Below are 22,847 nucleotides of genomic sequence, written 5' to 3'. Positions count from 1 at the left end.
CACAAAATCCATAGCAATATTATCCCACTTCCACTCTGGAATAGGTAATGAAAGCAATAAACCTGTGGGTTTCTAATGTTCCACTTTAACTTGCTGGCATACTGAACATTGTGAAACATATTTAGCTACATCTTTCTTCATACCACTCCACCAATACTGACGCTTTAGGTCGTGGTACATCTTCGTAACACCTAGATGAATAGTGTAACGACTCCTGTGTGCTTCATTCAAAATCTCTTGTTTAAGATTTCCACCATTGGGTATTGATAGAGCGCATATTTTCATATTATTTAGCCCTCATATTTAGTCTTTTTGCACGTTAGTTGTGTCATTTTATTCATCTTGATTTTGTTTTATTTTATTTTATAGGAATTGAGCTTCACACTATTTTATTTTATTTTGGACAGATTTGGGCTTCCTGGGTCAAGAGGAATTTTGATGGCAAGAAGGGAAACAAGGAGATTGGAGACAAAGAAGCAAAAGTGTGCTGACAGATTTGGCCTTTTGTGCTTCTTTCAAATTTTTGGCCAAGTTATAGTCCCAGAACGTGAATGATGTCTTCAGAGATATTGTAGAGGACTTCTTGGTATTTCTGGAATGGTATGGTTTTTCCAAATCCGAGTTCGTTTGGTCCTCCAAACATTGCTTCAAAGTTGGGGCCAGATAGCTGGGTCAAATTAGAAAAGCTGCACAGACGCTGAATCTTTAAAAGGCCATAACTTGGGCGTCCGATATCCAAATCAAGTGATTAAAAATCCCAAATTCATCTAATCTTCCTTATCTACAATTTTTATGAAGGGGCAAAATCCCAGAACGCACGTTATCCTATTTGAAATCAGCTGTGAAGTTTCGGTAACCTAGGGTTTCCTCCCTAAGCTCTATTTAAGCACATTAAGAGGCCATTAGGGGAGGATTGTTCTTTTCTCACGTGAACAGTAGCCGATTATCCTTTTCTCCATTGTTCTTGTCAAGATGGAAGGCTAAGGATTTTGTAACCGGTTGCATGCCATACTCCTTATCCGGTTTGAATCTTTGGACGTTTTTGTATATCTGTTTTCATCTTTAATCCTATGGTTTTGTTTCTTTGCTTCTTCTCAAGTGTGTATGTATTTTATGCGATCGTATGAATGCATGCATGATGCTTGGGTGGATTTGACTAATAGGCTCGATTGGGGTATTGGTTTGCAAGAAACAACATAAACTTAGTGGGCGATTATTCATGTTGGTTTCAGATCTATGTGCTAAAAAAAATTGAAACTTGTATATTGATTAAGAAGATCTTCTGTGATTTTTATATTTGTTTCGATTTAGTCTTCGGCGATTGTCAAAACATTTTTTTTAGATTTGGGGATTAAAGATAAATAGGTTCTTTATATGGTGGATGATGATATCCGGGTAGGGAGGAAAGGTTGCAACTGGTTGCATATCAGTTTACTGAGTTCTTGTTCATTTTGTTTTCTGCTTTTCATAAAAAAAAACCCCCCTGTTTAGTCTTGTTTTGACAGATCCGTTTGAGGTTCGTTGGGAGACTACTTTGGGTTGCACCCTTATTGCAAATCCGAATCATTATTCATCTAATCTATCGGTGTTCGATAGCCCAATCAGGTATACAAATACGTCCCTGAAATAAGAGTATACCATCACTCCGTAGAGTATATCCCAAAGGAGAAAATTTCTCGATATCTGCTAAAATTTGTGCTAACTTCACATCTTTCGATTGTTGTGTCTTGAGTAATTCAAATAACTCGGGTTGTACTCTCATATAAGCACAACTCACAACTGATTTATCTTTTGGTCCTGAAATAGATAAAACACTCAATTGCTCTAATAACCTCCATTCTTGAACCATCATCATAGCCATAGAAGCTCCTCTCTGACTCAAAGCATCGGCTACTACGTTAGCTTTTCCTGGATGGTATAGAATCTCATAGTCGAAGTCCTTAAATAACTCGACCCAACGTCTCTGCCTCATGTTCAATTCTTTCTGAGATAAGAGATAATGTAAACTCTTATGGTCTGTATAAATCTCGACCTTCTCATCATATAAATAGTGTCGCCATATCTTCAATGCAAATACTACCGCTGCCAACTCCAAATCATGAGTGGGGTAGTTCACTTTGTGTTTCTTCAATTGTCTGGATGTATAAGCATTAACTCGACCCTCTTGCATCAATACGCAACCCAAACCTGAATGGGATGCATCGCTGTGAATGGAGTATTTCTCTCTACTTCTTGGAATGGCTAAAACTAGTGCAGTAGTTAACTTTCGCTTCAATTCTTGGAAGGCACGTTCACACGCATCATTCCACTCGAACTTCTCTCCTTTTCTTGTTAGCTTAGTCACAGGGGAAGATAAATGAGCAAATCCCTCAATGAATCGCCTATAATAACTTGCAAGACCTAGAAAACTACGTATCTTTGTCACTGTCGTCAGCCTCGGCCAATCCATCACTGCTTTAGTCTTGTCTGGATCCACTGAAATACTGTCTCTAGAAACGACATGGCCTAGAAACCCAATCTGAGTAAGCCAGAACTCACACTTGCTGAACTTGGCGTATAGTTGCTCCTCTTTAAGCCTCCACAATACTAGGGTAAGGTGCTCCGTGTGCTCCTCCACATTAGGTGAGTAGACTAGAATGTCGTCAATGAAGACAATAATGAATCGATCTAGATACTCACATAGAACTCGATTCATCAAATCCATGAAAACGACTGGGGCATTCGTCAGCCCAAATGGCATCACCACGAACTCGTAGTGTCCATAGCGAGTCTTGAAAGCAGTCTTTTGAATATCATCATCTCTAACTCGCACTTGATGGTACCCTGATCTCAAATCTATCTTTGAGAACACCTTAGCTCCCCTCAACTAATCTAACAAGTCATCCACTCGAGGTAAGGGATACTTATTCTTCATTGTCACCTAGTTTAATTGGCGATAATCAATACATAATCTCAAAGATCCATCTTTCTTCCTCATGAATAATACTGGCGCGCCCCACGGGGATGAACTGGGTCGGATAAAACCCTTTTCTATTAATTCTTCTAGCTGGGCCTTCAATTCCTTTAGCTCATTAGGTGCTATCCGATATGGAGTCTTAGAGATAGGCTGTGTACCAGGTAATAACTCGATAGTAAACTCCGATCCTCTTCGAGGAGGTAATCCTGGTAGCTCATCTGGGAAAACTTCTTGGAAATCTCGTACTACTGGTACCTCGGATAACTTCTTCTTGCTTACTTCGTGAGTGGTTACAAGGACTAGATAAGCCTCGCATCCATCACGCATCAGCTTCTCAACTTTCATCACCCAGATCATAGGAATCGTAGACATAGGCTTGACTCCTCTATAAATAAGAACCGGCTGTTGGGGTAGTTCGAAATCAATAATCTTCCGCTGACAGTTGACTCTTGCATAATGTCATGATAGCCAATCCATGCCAAGGATCAAATCAAAATCCTTAACATCGAGAATTACCAAATCTCCCAATAGCTTCTTATCATGGACCTCGATCTCACAATTCTCAAACATTTCTTGAGTGACCATAATCTTATCTCCCGGTGTAGACACAATCAAGTGATATGGCAAAGAAATCCGGGAATGGGGAACATAACATACTGTGTGCAGTGCAATAAAAGAATGTGTGGAACCAGTATCAAATAATGCACGCACATCATAACCATATAGGGATAGAATACCTTGGATAGTCCCGTCGCCTTGCTCTGCCTCAGCTGTGGTAAGGGCATAAACTCTAACCTGCACCTGTCTATCTGCGGGCGGTGGATGCTGAGCTACTGGTAGTGCTGGTATAGGAGCCGCTCCTGGCCCTCTAGCTGCTGGTGGCCTCTGATTCGCCTGCTGGCCTCTATTCTGGGGCGGAAGTACATCGATTGGCTGTGTGTCCTTTTTGTCCGCACCTGAAACAAGTGACCTCTGGTGCGGGAGTGTTGCTTGATTCCTTGGGTAATCTTTCTTTCTATGCCCCTCTTTTCCACACATGAAACAAACGTTCTTCCCAGCTAGGCACGGTCCTCTGTGCTTCCTTCCACACTAACCACATTATGGATTATTCTCTGTTTTATTTCCTTGTCCAGTTGTCCACTTCCTCTTCTTGTTGTTGGATGAGCCCTGTGTTGTATTGGCTCCCTTCTTAGCTGCTTGTGTCACTCTCCACTCATTGTGATCCCGCTCAAGAGCATACGCTCGCTGAACTACCATGGCATAATCCACGCTCAGAGCTCCTCCAAACGCATGTCAAGTATCAGCACGCAATCCTCTCTGGAATTTGGCGGCCTTCTTTGCTTCAGTGGACACCAACTCCGGGGCATATCGTGATAATGCTATAAACTCTGCCTCGTACTGAGCCACCGTTTTAGTACCTTGCACCAACTCAACGAACTCATAGACTTTATGCTCCTTGACCCATGCTGGGCAATAAGCATCGTTGAACACTTGTTGAAACTCGACCAGTGTGGGCTCTCGTTCACCAAACCTCTGGCAGGCAGTCTCCCACCATCTCTCAGCGTCACCTTTGAACATGAATGTGCTAAGTCATACTCGTCAGTCGTCTGCACAACCAATAGATCGGAGATGCTTCTCTATCGATAGCATCCAGTTCTCCGCTGTTGCCGTATCTGTACCTCCATGAAATGCTGGTGGTCGGAACGCCATGAAGTCCTTCAATAATTGACTCCCAGTGTCTACCGCTACAGCTGGAGTTGTTGGGGTGACTAGCGGTTCGCCTCCACTGCCTCCTGCTTCTTGGGGTACCTGCGGTTGCCTCGCCTGATTCGTCACTAGGGTATCTACTACCCTCATCAAAGCTGCCAACATGCCTCGCATCTCGGCCATACCCTATCGCAAGTCACTACCAGACTCCCCTAGTGAGCCTGGTGTGGGAACTGGAACCTCGTCTGGCGTAGAAGTAGCCTGACTGCGAGTACGTGGTCGTCCTCTTTGATTACTCATCTTCCTACATCACCACTTAGGGTTAGAATACTGTAAATTGGGCTGACTTATCTAACCGATGGACACAAGTCCTAACTCTACCCAATATCCTATGTGTGTATTGGAGACTCCTCAAAACACTACTCTGATACCAACACTGTAACACCCCATCTCCTAGAACTGCCCGAGAAAAGGTGTTATGGGAAAATAAAATAAACTGACTGATAATCTGAAATCTGATACCAATATTGAATATCTCAATCAACTGAAATAAAACTTAGAGTCAACATCAACTAAAAACCATAAACTACATCCAAGGGAAAATCCCTAAACTGAAATATAAAATAAACCTAAACTAATAAAACACCAACTAATAAACTCCCAGACATCTTTGGTCTTGAGCGGCTCCATGTACACACACTATTGGACATTGCTGCTAGGCCCCACATCTGGTACTACCCCACTAGGACCTAGAATGGTGAAGAGTACAAGGTGAGCTACAAAGCTCAGCAAGTAATAAACTAGAAAGAATAACTGAAGCTGAATCGAAGAATATCGATGCTGATAAAATACTTACTGAACTTGTACTGACAGATATAATAATTACTGGATTGCATTTACAAGATGTAATGCACATAATCTGTAAACTAAATGCAGGTATGCAACTTTGTCACGTAGACCCACATAACTGTAATACATACCTGGCTGATCTGAATCCTGCATACATAAAAACTGTAAGCACATACTGTGGGCAATATGCCCCTAGCTCCCTGGTCGACATCAGGCGAGCAACACACAAACTGTAATTGAAAACTGGTGGGATCCCCGCGGACTAACCGCCTAGCGCGCATAATGCAATGCTCACATACATGCTAGCACATAATATGTAGTGCTCCATAGAAAGTCATACTCAATGCTCATACCAATGTTTACGCACATAATCTCACAAAATAATGCTGATCATGTTATAATTAACTACTAAACATGGTATATGATTTTTACGAACCATATTGAGGCACAATTATTTTGATATTAGGCATGGCATATTGGATTTTTATCATATCTTGGCATAAAAATTCAATATTTGAATTATTGAATATTTATATTAAATTTAAGACTTGCATTAAGAATTTATTGGAAGCCATTCGGATGCCATATGATACTATTTGGATGATTGAGCAAGCATAAGGAAGCAATTTGGATGAAATAGCAGCCCATTCGAATGAAAAAAATGGACTACAGCAAGCTCATTCGAATGGGAGAAACTCATTCGAATGACAGAGGCTCATTCGAATGATAGATGATATATAACAAAGGCTATTCGAATCTGATCAAGGACTCATTCGAATGACTCACAAATTCACTCGAATGAATTTTGACAACTTCCAACTTTTGAACTGGCAAAAAGCGACTCATTCGAATTCAACAGTACCCTCATTCGAATGAATTTATGGGGTACTCACGGGTTATTCGAATGACAGAGGGACTCATTCGAATGCTAGACTATACAAAGCAACAACTTATTCAAATCTTCAAGGGCTCATTCGAATGACAAGAAAACTCATTCGAATGATAGTCTCAAAACTTCAAAAATACATACGAATGATACGATAACACATGACTCATTCGAATGACAAGGGACTCATTCGAATGACTGATACATTATAAGGGAAAAAATTATGATAGCACTGAAAACTCATTCGGATACCACTGAACTCATTCGAATGACAAAGAGGCTCATTCGAATGACTGGAAACTTATACAAGATGAAGCTTACGATAACAGAGACCATATCTTGAATCAAAACTTAGCATCACTACACCATTCCAAAAGAAATCTTGGGAGAACAATCCCAATTGATATAAAATAATATCAAGATGTATTAAATCAATCGCTTATGAAAGAAAATGCTGAAAAGAATTGTGCATGGCTTATCATATCTCACTGGACATGGATATATCGCATGAATCTATATACATATTCTTGAACATACCATCTGATTAAACTGGGAACCCAAATTAATGAGTCTTGGTATTCTGAGATCACTGCTAATATGATTTGAAGATCATATTTAAAAGATTCACTAGAAAGAATCCCACATAACTTCCTCATGCACTCACTGTTCTACGTATACATATATATATATACTACAACTGATATAAATCTGAGAACTCAATGGAACGCTGGAATAAACTGAGGACAAACTATTATGAATCTGTAATGGAAGGAATTACAAATAGGATACTTGCCTTATGCTAACTCTGATCGGATCAACGATTGCAACGAAAATCTTCCTAAGCAAAGACTTGAACCCACTGTTGGCTCTTGCTCTCTGTTCTTGCGGCGTGAAGAACATATGGCTACGGTCAAATATATATATATAAACGGCTCTAAGTCCATCTCACATTCCCATTATAACTTGGAGACTTCTAAGCCCAAGCCTTCTCGCACCTGGACTCCTAATCTCATAATAACTCTTATTAATTAATTAAATAAATAACAACTTCTTAAATGACCCTCAAGTCCTTGCATTTAATTTCAACACTAAATAAAGAATTAAATGCTGATCTCTCAATTAAAAATATTCTAAATTGCCACATTGAAAATTAAATGGCAAGTTCTCTTAATTAATTACTTCAATAATTATTTAACTAATTCTGAATAAATACTATGCCCTCTAACGGGTCGTTACAGCATGCATCGTGGTGTGTAAAGGAGAGATAAGTAAAAAACAAGAAGTATCATATCGTTCAACTCTCCTCACCTCAAGCTAAGAGATTTGTGCAGCCATTGGTAAGGCATTTCATTACTTTAAATTCGTTGGTTTGTAAAGATAAATTTTATTTATCTTGTTGATTGTTGTTGTAACGACCCATTAGAGGGTTTAGATTTTATTTAGAAATTATTGAATTTCTTAATTAGTATTGTTGGAGGATTTTTGCCAATTAATTGTTAATATGGCAATCTAGAGATTTTAATTGAGAAAATAACTTTTAAATAGCATTTAATTATTTATTTATTTTTGAAATTAAATGCAAGGACTTGAAGGTCATTTAAGAAGTTGTTATTTATTTAATTTAGTTAATAAGAGTTATTAAGAGATTAGTGATTCCACCCGTGAGACGATTGGGATTAGAGTCTCCTGGATATAGTAGGAGAAGGAGAAGGGCATTAGGTTTCCTATAGACATATGTATATATGTATAGCCTCATTAGCCTTAGTTTCTTCACGCCACTGAAAGAGAGAAAAATCGTGAAGAACAGAGGAGCCAAGAAGCAGTAGCAAATTCAAAGTCTTGCATAGGAGTCTCTTTTGGCGATCGTTAGGGTTCGATCAGAGAGTCTAAGGCAAGTATCCTTCCCCTGTAATCCTTTCTTACAGGTCTTGATTGAGTTTGATATCAGATTTCCAGAATTGAATCAGTTCTAGTGCATGTATATATATATGTGCGTTACAATGAGTTATATCAGTTCAGTGCATATTATATATATATATTTACATGTGTACAGTGAGTTCACACGAAGCATGCATAATTTCTTTCAGTGATTCTCATCAATATTGTTGTTGAATCATTCTCAAGTTTGTTTGGAATCAGTTGGGATTTGTTTTCTCAAGTTTTCTTTCGGAATGGTGTAGTAATGTTAAGTTTGTAAATCAAGATATCATCTCTGTTCGTGAGTTATGTCTAATAAGATTCCAGTCATTCGAATGAGTCTTGTGTCATTCGAATGAGTTCCAAAGCATCCGAATAAGTTTCAGTGTTATCGTAAGCTTTTCCCTTATAATATTCCAGTCATTCGAATGAGTTTTTTTTGGCCATTCGAATGAGTCATGTGTTATCATATCGTTCGTATGTGTTTTTGGTTTGTCATTCGAATGAGCTTCCTTGTCATTCGAATGAGTCCTTGAAGATGTGAGTAAGCTGTTGCTTTGTATAGTCTAGCATTCGAATGAGCCTTCTTGTCATTCGAATGATCCATAAATTGATTCGAATAAAGTTACTGTTGCATTTGAATGAGTCGCTTTTTGCCAGTTCAAAAGTTGGAAATTTTCAAAATTCATTCAAATGAATTTGTGAGTCATTCGAATGAGTCCCTGATCAGATCCGAATAGCCTTGTTATATATCATCTATCATTCGAATGAGCCTTCTGTCATTCGAATGAGTCTCTGTCATTCGAATGAGTTTTCTGCCATTTGAATGAGCTTGCTGAAATCCGTTTTTTTTTTCATTCGAATGGGCTGCTTTTTCATTCAAATTGCTTCCTTTTGCTTCCTCAATCATCCAAATAGTATTAAATGGCATCCGAATGGCTTCCAATAAATTCTTGATTCAAGTCTTAAATTTAATATAAATATTCAATTATTCAAATATTGAATTTTTATGCCAAGATATGATAAAATCCAATATGCCATGCCTATACTCAGAAATTTCAAAATATTTGAATCTCAATATAGTTGATAAAAATCATATACCATGTTTAGCAGTTAATTATGACATAATCAGCATTATTTTGTGAGATTATGTGCATACATATTTGTATGAGCATTGAGCATGACTTTATGTGGAGCACTACATATCGTGTGCCAGCATTTATATGAGCATTGCATTATGCGCGTCAGGCGGCTTGTCCGTGGGGATCCCACTAGTATCAGTTCAATTATATCTCAGTTATGAGTTGCTCGCCTGATGTCGACTAGGGAGCTAGGGGCATATTACCCAAAGTATGTGCTTACAGTTTTTATGTTTGCAGGACTCAGATCAGTCAGGTATGTATTACAGTTATGTGGGCCTACGTGCCAAAGTTGTATACCTGCATTTAGTTACAGTTATGTGCATTACATCTTATAAATGCCATCCAGTGATTATTATATCTCTCAGTACAAGTTCAGTAAGTATTTTTATTAGTATCGATATTCTTTGATTTAGCTTCAGTTATTCTTTCCAGTTTATTACTTGCTGAGCTTGTAGCTCACCTTGTACTCTTCACCATTTCAGGTCCTAGTGGGGGAGTACCAGATGTGGGGCCTAGCAGCAGTGTCCAGTAGTGTGTGTACGTGGAGCTGCTCAAGACCAAAGATGTCTGGGAGTTGTTAGTTTATTAGTTAGTGCTTGGTCAGTTTAGATTTATTTTATATTCCAGTTTAGGGATTTTCCCTTAGATGTAATTTATGGTTTTCAGTTATTGACTCAGAGTTTTATTTCAGTTGATTGAGATGTTCATTTTGGTATCAGATTTCAGTTTATCAGTCAATTTATTTTATTATCTCCAGTAGCACCTCTTCTCGGGTAGTTCTAGGAGAGGGGGTGTTACAGTTGTAAGGTTTAAGTTGAGCCACAAAACTCATTGTGTACAAGGTTTTAGGGTGAACCATGATAAAACCCTTGTTATTGATCACTAGTGAAAGTGATTGGGTTTGAAAATCTTTCAAGTGGGAAGACTTGAAGGAAGTGGACTAGGCGGGGTGCCGAACTACTATAAATCTCATGTGGACTAAATTTATTGGTTTGCTTGCTTACTACTTATTGCCTAAACTTTCGAAAGGATCATTTTCAAAAGCTAAAACATAATTTCATTGAAGCATAAGTATTCGTAAATCTATCTTTAATCTCAAGCATCTTTGCCAAACTCTTTTTTGAAGAAATCATCTTTACCAAAGTCATTTCTTAGAAATCCTAACCTAAAAGTTTCGAAACAGCCCAAATCAAAAAGGTATATTTCGAAACATATATAGTAGGTTTCGAAACTTACTTAACATAAAGGGTTATTTCGAAACATACACCCCTATAGTTCGAAACATAGTTCTCTGCCACAAATCGATGCTTAATTTATCAAAATGTTTATACAAATTCCAATTCACCCTCCCTCTTGGGATATATTTGCTATCATTTGGAACTAACAAAAATATCATGCAAATCTCCAAATCCTATAGCCAAATTTCCTCCTCATCAATAAATATAAGAAAAAATCAATATTTTTGGATTTTCTAAATTTTTTCTAAGTTTTCCCTATTTTCCCCTATTTTCTATAAACCTTATTTTTTTCAAAATAATATCTCCTCAAGGTTTTTCCCAATTTTTTTTCCAAAATAATTCATAAAATAATATTCCAAATTTTTTGAAATTTTTTCAGATTTTTCCTCTATCTTTCATAATTCCTTTTTTTCCTCAAAAAATTACAAAATAAATAATTCCTCCAAAATTTTCCTCCACCAAAATCCATAAAATAGTTTTCCAATTTTTCCTATAATTTTTTTAGAATTTTCTTCTATTTTTTTCTTCTTTTTATTTTTCTTACCTTCTTCGGTTGTCTTCTTCGATCACGGTGACCAGTGATGACCTCTAATGGCTGATCTGATGACACCCCCATGAAGCTATCTTTGAATTGGTCCTAGGGCACCCCTTGGATGCTGGAAAAACCAACCGAAAGGCCCTCGATTGGTCGAATAATAGTCCAGCTCCAGCGACCTTCGCATTTTTCGGCGACCTTTCAAACTACTCAAACCAACATGAAATCACTCCAAATTTTCCAAAATCGATCATTTCAACCCAAGGAATAAAAGTCTTTTATTAAAAACCCTCGATTCACTCTCTAACATGAGCAATTTGAAGTTTAAACTTAATGCATTCAGCCACCTAAAACCCTCTATTTATACCCGATTTTGGAGCAAAAAAGAGCCATGCTTAGTCAAATCTAAGCCCTTAATGCCTGATACGAACTTACCTAACCTCAAATCATGATGATTTGCTTCGATTTCCCCTTCCTCGATTTTCTGCAACCTACGACCATACCCACCATACTTCTATCTAATCAAAGCTGTACCTGGCTATTTATCGACCCATACTTACTCACATCAACTCAACATGCTCTGGGGCCCATTTTGGAGCCTTTGAACTACCCTCACAATGATGGCTGGAGGATGGCCAACGGTGGCTATGGCTATTTTTTTAAGATTTTGCACTTTGACCACCTTTTTCTTCTAATTTCCATTTTGACCCTTATTCAAAGTCCCTAAGCTTTGATATCTTACCACTTGAGCCCCTATGTGAGGCCCCCACCAAGGTCCCCAACTAACCAGAGTGGGTGCCCTACTAAAAAAAAGACAACCTAATCTAGAAGAACCCGTCATGCATGCCACTGATAAATGCCAAGAGAAAACTGATAAAGGAAACTGGTCATCCTAGCATGTATATCAAAACCTCAACCTGCTATACAACAACTGATCTCTAGGCTTACATAGCCCAAGCATGCATAACATATAACACTAGCACACCGGCCACAAAATAAACACAGTCCATATAGACCCAAATAAACTGAAGAAAAATATAGTCCAAAGGCGGCAAAATGCACAAAAAGAAACCCCCAGGCTGACAACTACTAGGTCTGCATGGCCCTGTACACTGCCTAACCAAGAAGTCGGGAACTACTAGACTTGCCCCCTACTGAGTCCTTGCCTTTACCTGGAATGTAGAGAAAACAAGATGAGTCCAAATGACTTAGTAAGCCCATAAAGAAAGGAAAGATTGATAGAGTAGGTGCTAAGAGTAAACCTGCATCTCAAGTGCATAACAAACCGAAACTCATGCATAACATGCCATACAATCTCATAAATTGATAGAGGTACCAACTGTAGAAGTAACAATGCTCACATACATGATCTTGGGGCCCAAATAAGAAATGCACTAGCACCCAAGTCCTTATAACATACCTACTATTGCCCTAAAGGCAGACTATACCTGTACTACGAGTCAAAGCTCGCTCGAGTGGAAGCTACCACACCCGCTGGCATGCATAAGCGTCTAAGATAAAACTAGGCATGCCAGGGTGTCCCTAAATAACTTAGTTCGAAAAACCCAACACCGTACAACTGTATCTCAAAACTGGTTCTAAAACTCATGTAGATGCAACAAATAAGGGGTGGCTTAGTAAACTGGATAGGATACAAAGCCCCCATAAGCCAAGCATCCCACCAAGTCTCGCTCAACTAGTAAAACACATGCCAAATGCAAATGCTCGTGCTTAACAACTAATATATAAATATCATGGTCGTGTGATAAGCACTCAAGTCACATGGAACCCCTAATGCATATCCCAAGATTTTGCATGCATATGAACTGACCTTGTACTAGAAATAAAAGGAACATATACAAAATACTCTTGGCCAGAGCAACCTCTACGAGAACCTACCCACACAACCTAGCTTCATTCCACAACAAATAGAAGAGAGAACCGAGCCCTTTAAAGCTTACAATAATAGTGTTGGACTAAGGAAATTGGGGGCAAGAAATTGAGCAAATAAGTTGCGTAAAAAATGCGAGCTCGCGACAATGTGCCGCAAGATCGCGGCACACTGCCGCAAGCCCCTCCCCGCCCGTTTGCTAGCGACAGCTTCTCGGCTAGCGGCAAATGCCGTAATCCTGCGGGCTCGCGACACAGTGTATCATGCCGCGAGCCCGACCACTTATGCTCGCGGAAATTACCGTGAGCTCGCTACAAAATGAGCAGGGGCTCGCGGCACAAATCCAACTGTGCCGCGAGCCCAACCTCCTACACTGCTGCAAGCCCCCAAGCTTGCAGTGGTGTGCGTCTCCCGAAAAAGCCAAGAGACCCACTCGGCAAGTGCCACGTGTCGATACCAGCCACCCTTGAAAATCGCGCCCTATAAATATCCAGCTAGAAGACAATGAACAGGACCTCCAACTTCGGTAAATCTGATCACTTTGAATATACTTTGACTATTTTTTCGTGAATATTCATCGGGATTCGGCACTGACTTTGGCATCGGAGGGCCTTCGCGGGGAAGATTCCCGCGAGCCTTCTAACCTATTTTCTCAGCATTAATAGGGTCGACTCCTTGTGGCGAAGCTAGCGGCGAAGCCTTGTGGCGAAGCCTAGTGGCAAGACCTTGTGGCGAAGCTAGTGGCAAAGCTAGTGGCAAGACCTTGTGGCGAAGCTAGTGGCAAAGCTAGCGGCAAGACCTTGTGGCAAAACTAGTGGCAAGACCTTGTGGCGAAGCTAGTGGCGAAGCTAGCGGCAAGACCTTGTGGCGAAGCTTGTGGCAAAGCTAGCGGCAAGACCTTGTGGCAAAACTAATGGCAAGACCTTGTGGCGAAGCTAGTGGCGAAGCTAGCGGCAAGACCTTGTGGCGAAGCTTGTGGCAAAGCTCGTGGCGAAGCTTGTGGCGAACCTCATGGCGAACCTTGTGGCGAAGCTAATGGCGAGACCTCGTGGCGAAAGCTAGTGGTGAAAGCTAGTGGCGAGAACTAGCGGCAAATCCTTGCGGCGAGCATCCTAACGGCAACCTCCCTTGAAGAAACATCTCTTACGGCAACCTAACTTCACCAGACACCGAGCTCGAGTGGACCCCACATCACAAAATTTTAATTGTTGTATTTTGGCAACAACAATTTGGCGCCATTTGTGGGAAAGGCAACAAAAAGCCAATCTTAGCCCGAGATGCCGAGAGGGACAAGATCAACTAGTTTGGCAAACCAGCCTAACCCTACCCGTAGGAGCGCTCGCACAAGGACAGGAGACCCCAGCCAAGTACACCCTACAGTACCTGCACCTTTGGAAGATCATCTAGACAATGAGGTGCGCTCGGGAAACATTCAAATGCTCGAAGGTAATCAGGCTATCGGGTTTGGGGGCTTGGAGCACTCGGAGCAGGGGGAGATACACGCTGTCGGGTGGGGGAGACAGGCGATCAGACAAGGAAGGCAGGTCCCGCCCCCAATACCGACAAATCAAGAACAACACTCCCTAAGACAGTCCTCGATTCCTCGAAGGAACCCAGCGGCGACATCAGTTCCCCTGGAATCGTCTGGGATAGCCCCCCCCCCACGGTCCCACTGTCGGATTACGAGCTATTGCAGAAGAATTTTAAAGAACTAAAACACCAGAATGATGAGTTAAGGACAAACAACGAGGAGAGCATGAAAAGATTGCAAGGGATTACTACTTGCATGAATTAATGCCGGACATCCACATTCCCTGCATGGGACAAACATGGGCCGGGGGAGAACACTGGAGATCCCAAAACAACCCCCTGAGGACCCCAAGACAAGGGATAAGAATTGGGACTCCTAGGCCTAATGACCCTGTGATCGGTGCTGTCGAACAACGATAGATTAGATGAAATATAGATTCGGATTTGCAATAAGGGTGCAACCCAAAGTCGTCTCCCAACGAACCTCAAATGGATCTATCAAAACAAGACTAAACGAGAGGGGTTGTGATGAAAACTGAAATATAAACGTTCAAGAATGAAACAACGATGAAGTAAAACGTAACCCGCTACAAACCCTACCTCCTTACCACGGTAATCCTCGTCTCATTTATGAAAACAATCTGTTTTGGTTTGATTTTCTTTTGATTTGAAAAACTCTTCTACAACCGTAAAAGATTAAATCCAATCGAGCAATCGCTCATACAAATATACTGTTTCTTTCTAATCAAAGCCTCAACTGAGTATGTCAATTAAAACCATCCAAAGATCATGCATGCATTCACACAATTTCATAAAAGAAACATACATAAACTTAGAGAAGGAAAGAAACAGAATCATCAATTAAAACATGAAAATCGAGTTCCAAACCGGATTCAACAATATGACCGAGACTCAAACTGGGCAAGGGGTACGAGAATGTAGCAAATCAAAAACGAATTAGTCTTCCATCTTCTTGGTTGAAATCATGAGAATTCCCCCAAAATCGGCCACTTAATGTGCTTAGATAGAGCTTAGGGAGGAAACCCTAGGTTACCGCAACTTCACAGCCGATTTCGAATAGGATAAAGTGCGTTATGGGATTCTACCCCTTCATCAAAATTGTAGATCAGGAAGAGTATATGAATTTGGGCTTTTAAATAACTTGATTTGGACATCGGACGCCCAAGTTATGGCCTTTTAAAGATTCAGTATCTGTGCAGCTTTCCTAATTTGACCCAACTTTCTGGTCCCGACTTTGAAGCGATGTTTGGAAGACCAAAAGAACTTGGATTTGGACCTACCATACCATTCCAGAAATACCAAGAAGTCCTCTACAATATCTCTGAAGACATAATTCACGTTTTGGGATTGTAACTTGGCAAAAAATGTGAAAGAAGCATAGAAGGTCAAATCTGTCAGCACATTTTTGCTTCTTTGTCTCCAATCTCCTTGTTTCCCTTCTTGCCATCGAAATTCCTTATGACCCAGGAAGCCCTAATCTGTTCAAAATAAGAAAAAAATGGTGTGAAGCCCAATTCCTATAAAATAAAATAAAACAAAATCAAGATGAATAAAATGACACAACTAACGTGCAAAAAGACTAAATATGAGGGCTAAATAATATGAAAATATGCACTCTATCACCCTGTCCGGGAAACAACAGACCCAAGGGAAAATCACGACAGGAGACCAGGGAAAACCCCCATGTACGAAGAAACGGTAGAAAGCACCCACTCAAGAGCTCTTTGCGTCCCGTCTCCGCACAAGAACGAAACAGAAAAAGAAATGCTCAGAGCGTCCAACGTCAAACGCCTCATAGAAGAAGTGCTAGAGCAGAAACAGGTTGTGATGACGCCAAGAGAAATCCCTACAAAAGGTTTTCCTCTATCCGAGGAACTCTAGAAACAACCGGTGCAACCAGGGTTCAAGTTGTCGCAACTCTTGGTGTACTTAGGAAAGGAAGATCCTGTGAAGCATGTACAACACTTTGTGGCAATGGCTGTGTTGCATGGATGGGACGAAGTCACCAGGTGCCGAGCCTTCCCACTCTCCTTGGCAGGACAGGCTCAACAATGGTTCACAGACTTACCAGCTGGACATATCCAATCATTCGAACAGCTAAAAAAAGAATTTCTAGAAGCATTCTCTGCGTATGTCCCAAAAAAAAAGAACGCCATGTATTTAATGAGCTTGCAACAAAGGCCCAATGTATCCCTAAAACAATACACTGAGCGGTTCAGAGCAGCCATGCAGGAAGTAAGGGACCTCCCAGTCGGTTTGGCAGCCTCGGCATTGCTTAACGGAACCACGTATGCCCCACTCAGGAGATTTCTAGCATTTTCTGAGCCAGATTCAATGACCAAACTGTTCACCCGAGCAGAGCAATTTATTATCCAAATGGAAATCCTCGAAGCTTGGGAAGGAAAAAGAAAAGGGAGGTAAAATGACGTTGGACCAGATCGAGCTATAAAGGTACAAAGGAGAGATGAGCCCCCAAAGATGCAATTTCGGAGCTTCACCCCCCTCACTGAGCCAAGAGCTGCAATCCTCTCATCCATTGCCCATACAGGACTCATTAACTTTCCCCCACATTCTAGCCAGCCTCTGGGCAAGAACATGGAGGCTTTTTGCAAATTTCATGAGTCCACGGGGCACACTACAGAGCAGTGCAGGGAGTTACGCAACCAGATTGAACAGCTTATCAGGGAAGGGAAGCTTGACCAGTTTATATTGGATAAGCCAAAAAATCAACAGAATATGGGAGATAGGTCTAGGAGGGATAATCAGAGGAGGCCCCCCCGTCCTAAGTTTGATGCCGCAAACAGAAAGGAAAACCAGCAGCCCCGACAGAGGGAAGGAGGAAGAAACAATCAGAAGGGGGAAGAGGCAGGACCGAGCGCTGGAGAAAATGACAATGAGCCCATTATGGAAAAAATACACATGATCTCAAGGGGAGAAAATTTAGCAGGCGATTCCTCTTTTGCCAGAAAGGCATATGCGCGACAGGCGTTGCACGTAAACTCGGTGGCTAAGATTCAAGAAGACGAAGACCCCATTATTTTCACACCTGAAGACCAGGGGGATGTGCTGCTACCTCACGATGATCCCTTAGTTATCTCTGCTGTCATTGCTAAGCATCCCATTAAAAGGATACTAGTAGACAGCGGAAGCTCTGTTAATTTGTTATACTGGAACTGTTTCGAAAAGATGTATGTTTCCCATGACCAATTAAAGACGGTCACTTCGCCCCTGTACAGTTTCACAGGAGAGGCGGTGCCGGTGGTTGGGTCAGTGCAGTTGCCCATTACACTAGGAGACTACCCTCAAGTGATCACTCGGTAGGTTAATTTCATGGTAGTCAAGACCTTTTCTCCTGCCTACAATGTGATCCTGGGACGTTTCCTCATTAACGCTATGAGAGCCGCCATTTCTCCGGGATATTTGTTAATGAAATTCCCTACGCCCCAGGGGGTGGGCCAAGTAAGAGGTAATCAGAAACAAGCCAGAGTGTGTTACGTGAGCTCTACAAGAGGCACCAAGGGGAAAGAAAAAACAACGACCGAAGAAACTTTAATGATTAGCGAACAAACTCTTGAAGCTAACAAGCCTCATCCAATGGAAACACTTGAAGCTATCCCTCTAAACCCCAGTGATAACGAAAGACAAGTGCGGGTGGGGAGCCAACTAGAGGGTCCGAAAAAAGAGGAGATCGTTAGATGCCTACGGTCCTACGTAGGCATATTTGCTTGGACGCCTGCCGACATGCCTGGAATTAGCCTAGAGATCATATCTCACTGCCTGAATGTCTGTTCAGGGGCTCGGCCAATCAAGCAGAAGAAAAGACACCTCGCCCCAGAGAGATTGAGATATTTGGAAGAAGAAGTAGACAAACTCCTCGATGCGGGATTCATCAAGGAGGTCCAATATCCTGAATGGCCAGCCAATGTTGTGATGGTTGTTGGAAATGTATGCCTTAAAGACACGTTTTGTTTAATTTATGGTAATGATGTTTCTTTTATTCAGTTTATGGCACATATATTATTTGCATTTAATTGTTGGAAAGGTGTCCATGCTATTAAGTAAGTGATTCATGTGATGGGTCGTTCTTCACAGTTAGGCATGAATCATGGGTACTTAATAAGCAAGAAAATATTACTCTTGATCTTTTGATAGAACTGGGCATTCTATCATGATAAGATCATTGTGCAATAGATCCTAATGGAGGATGGCTTGCCTTAGCCAGTAAACAGTCCGTTTACTCTAATTGTACAAGCGCATTTGGAATGCGTAGAGTGGACCTGTGATAGAAGCTAATGACAAAGTACTCATTATCATGGAGCTGGTCTATCACTGCTACTACGTGGACGAGTACTCTGATACTTGAGTATTAGTTGGTGGTCTAGTGAACCTAGAGCTATATTCTTAGATTCATTGTAGGTGAGGTCTATCAAAGATCAATATCCTTTTGAGTTGGGAGTATGGTTTCTAATTAGCTAAGACAGACTAATACAAGATAGTTTCTGTGATTCACCCCCTTGTGATTGTCCAAGAATAATCAAATAATCCAGGGCCCTAGGAACGTGACTTAAGAGTGTGTGCTTCTGGGTAGCTCCCAGTGATAAGCAAGTACATTCGAGTAGTCACGGATTATTGGACTAGTGATCTAAGGATGGTAGAAATCATTTAGAGAGGTGTTAGTACATTATTCCTTTCTAAATGATGGGTGTTACGCAGAGGGGTATTTTCGTCATTACACTAGTAGGTCAAAGACATGGCATATGCAAAATTATTCATGGGGTCAGTGTTACCATATGGTGATAGTTGGAACACTTAGAATGACAAAATATAGCTACTAGGTAGCAGGGATATTTTGGTCATTTTAGTAGCCGTGAATAATTTGTCTTTTGGTCCTCGGGGTAGCTCGATGTAACTCATGTATTTTTTAATACATTTGGTTTATTGGGTGAATTACATTGAGAGAGAATTATTTTATTCAGGATGGTCCATAATTAATTAGGCTAGAATAAAATAATAGTTCATTAGTTTAATTAATTAATTGGGCTAACCCAATTAGAGAATTAATTAAATGGACTTAGCCCATTAGGGTTTGGCCCACTAGGGTTTTAACCCTAGGGTTCTCCCTATATATATCTCTCTTTGGTTGTTTTTTCATCTAAGGTCATTTTTGCTCTTCTTCACCGAAGGGAGGCCACGAGTTCGAGTCATATTTCGGAAGACCGAAGAGAGCCTCCAAGTTCTGATGCGAAGGAGCCGAAGGATTGCAGGACAGCCGTCGTCTCCACCAGGCGAAGAAGCTCCCGCTCATCCTGCTCCTATCGCCCCATTCCGACCGGTAATCCGCCGTAAAAGTAAGTCTCTTAGATTCTAATCAATACGAGGAACGGTTTTGATTTTAAACCGCTTCCGTTGCATGCTATGTTTCCTCGTTAATGATCCTTCAATGGTACCCAAGGCCAACGGGAAATGGAGGGTGTGCATCGATTTTACCAATTTGAATAAGGCTTGCCCAAAGGACTCCTACCCGCTCCCTCGGATAGACAGGCTAGTCGATGACACCTCCGGATATGCTGTGTTAAGCTTCCTGGATGCCTTCTCAGGTTACCACCAAATCAGTATGTATCCACCTGATGCTGAGAAAACAGCATTCATCACAGAAAAGGGGACGTACTGCTATCAAGTGATGCCTTTCGGATTAAAGAACGCAGGAGCCACGTATCAAAGGATGGTTAACAAGGTATTCAAAGACTTGCTGGGGGAGGTAATGGAGGCTTACGTAGACGACATGATAGTTAAAAGCAAGCAGGGTGAATCACATGTCGGACAACTTGAGAAAGTTTTTGCCGTGTTTAGGAAGAATAATATGCGCTTGAATCCCGACAAATGCTCGTTTGGGGTGAAATCTGGAAAATTCTTGGGGTACATGATTACTCAAAGAGGAATAGAGGCTAACCCAAAAAAAATACAAGCAGTAATCGACATGGAGTCCCCCACCTCAATGAAGGAGGTTCAAAGCCTGACAGGTCGTCTAACTGCTTTGGACAGATTTCTCTCTAAATATGCTGAGCGCAGCCTTCCCTTCTTCAAGGCTTTAAAAGGAGGCAAGAACTTCCAATGGACCCTTGAGTGTGAGAAAGCCTTTCAAGAATTGAAAGAGTACTTAAAAGAAATTCCCCTGTTGACCCGACTAGAAACCAGAGAAAAACTATACTTGTATTTGGGAGTCAGCCATCAGGCGGTGAGCGCAGTTCTCGTCAGGCAGGTCGGGCAGGTTGATAGCCCGGTCTATTATGTGAGTAAGGTATTGCAAGGGGCGGAGATGCGATATCCTTACACGGAGAAAATTGCCTTGGCATTGGTGGCGGCAGCTAGGAAGTTAAGACCTTACTTCCAAGCCCACGCCGTGGCAGTATTAACAGATCAACCATTGAGACAGATTCTATAGAAACCCGAATGTTCAGGAAGACTAACCAAATGGGCCATTGAACTCAGTGAGTATGACATTAGCTTCGAGCCAAGAAAGGCGATAAAATGACAAGCATTGGCAGATTTCATAGTCGAATGCACTCACCCGCCCGCGACAGAAGAAACTCGCAATAACGAATGGATGTTGTTCGTCGATGGGGCGTCAAATGCCAAAGTAAGTGGGGCAGGGGTAGTGTTGATTTCTCCGGAACAGGAAATATTGGAATACTTGCTTCGCTTCACCTTTCCCAGTACAAATAACGTAGTAGAATACAAAGCTTTGCTTACTGGAATGACATTAGCAGAAAGACTAGAAGTAAAAAACTTGACAGCCCACGGCGACTCTCAGCTGGTGGTACAACAGTTTCAAGGTATCTACGAAGCAAGGGAGTCCGTGCTGGCCTGCTACCTGCAGAAGGTGAAAGAACTCGCCCATAGGTTTGGGCATTTCGAGCTGATTCAGATTAATAGGTCCCTCAACCAGCACGCGGATGCACTGTCAAAATTAGCCTTTGCCTGGGACACCCCCGGATGCCTAATCCACATGGAAGTCCTCCAACAGCCTAGTGTAGGAGAGGAAGACATCGCGGTGCATTGCATTACGAAGATCAAAGATTGGAGAAGCCCCATATTGAAATATTTGCTTGGCCAAGAACTGCCAGTAACCCCTGCAAAAGCAAGGAGATTAAAAACCAGCGCAGCCCGTTTCACAATAATTGGGCAGAAATTATACAGAAGAGGGTACTCCATACCGTTGTTAAAATGTCTTGGGCCAAGGGAAGCACAACAGGAACTGGAAGAAGTGCATGAGGGGGACTGTGGTGAACACCTCGGAGGAAGGGCATTAGCTGGGAAAATCCTGCCAGCTAGTTTCTTTTGGCCCACGATACTACAAGACACCGCCACGAAAGTTCGAACCTGTGACAAGTGCTAGAAACATGCTCCTCTGACAGTAAAGCCTCCGACTCCCATCCAGCCGATATTCCAACCTCTGCCGTTCGCACAATGGGGTCTAGACATACTAGGGCCATTCCCGATGGCATCTGCTCAACGAATATTCCTGCTGGTAGCTACAGATTACTTCACAAAGTGGGTAGAAGCTTAACCTTTGGCAACCATCATAGAAAAGAAAGTGAAAGGGATGGTATGGAAACACATTATTTGTCGTTTCGGCATGCCACGTATACTCAATACAGATCATGGAACAGAATTCGACTCAGATGCGTTCAGAGCTTTTTGTTATCGATGGGGAATCAGCCTAAGAATGGCATCTGTAGCATACCCCCAAGCAAACGAACAAGCCGAAGCAAGCAACAAGACCATACTACACGGCTTAAAGACCCGACTAGAGAAGGCAAAAGGTGGATGGGCCGATGAACTCCCCAGCATCTTGTGGGCATATCGCACAACTAGTCGTGTACCCACCGAGGAAACACCTTTCAGCTTGGCATATGGAACTGACGCCCTTATCCCTGTGGAAGTGGACCTTGGCTCACCCTGAGTCATGGCCTTCAGGGAAGAAGGTAATTCAGATCATCTACGGGAGAACTTGGACCTGTTTGACGAATTGAGGGAAAAGGCAGCGGTACAGTTGGCAGCTTATCAGAGGAGAGTCTCCAACTACTACAATAAGAGGGTTCACCCTGGCAAGCTTGAAGAAGGAGATCTGGTACTCAGAAAAACGGCCATCACCAATGCTCTTAGAGAGGAGGG

The 22,847-nt window shown here is 41.6% G+C and overlaps 1 protein-coding gene across 1 annotated transcript; it reads left to right on the top strand.

Annotated features, from left to right (window-relative positions):
- The first annotated feature begins 22,139 nt into the window (after nt 1-22,139).
- LOC127799756 (uncharacterized) lies at nt 22,140-22,635 on the top strand. The gene is made up of 2 exons (XM_052333985.1): nt 22,140-22,278; nt 22,331-22,635. Exons 1-2 carry the CDS (start codon nt 22,140-22,142, stop codon nt 22,633-22,635), a joined length of 444 nt encoding a protein of 147 aa, XP_052189945.1.
- The last annotated feature ends 212 nt before the right edge of the window (nt 22,636-22,847 follow it).

Source organism: Diospyros lotus, chromosome 4, assembly GCF_014633365.1.
Source record: "Diospyros lotus cultivar Yz01 chromosome 4, ASM1463336v1, whole genome shotgun sequence".
Classification (NCBI taxonomy): domain Eukaryota; kingdom Viridiplantae; phylum Streptophyta; class Magnoliopsida; order Ericales; family Ebenaceae; genus Diospyros; species Diospyros lotus.
This window is presented reverse-complemented; position numbering and strand designations above follow the sequence as displayed.

Bases quoted from the DNA above. Each gene is read 5' to 3' on its own strand.
- LOC127799756 (XM_052333985.1), top strand. From the start codon at position 22,140: ATGGGGTCTAGACATACTAGGGCCATTCCCGATGGCATCTGCTCAACG. The intron at 22,279-22,330 runs GTATGGAAACAC...TACTCAATACAG, and splicing joins AAAAGAAAGTGAAAGGGATG to ATCATGGAACAGAATTCGAC.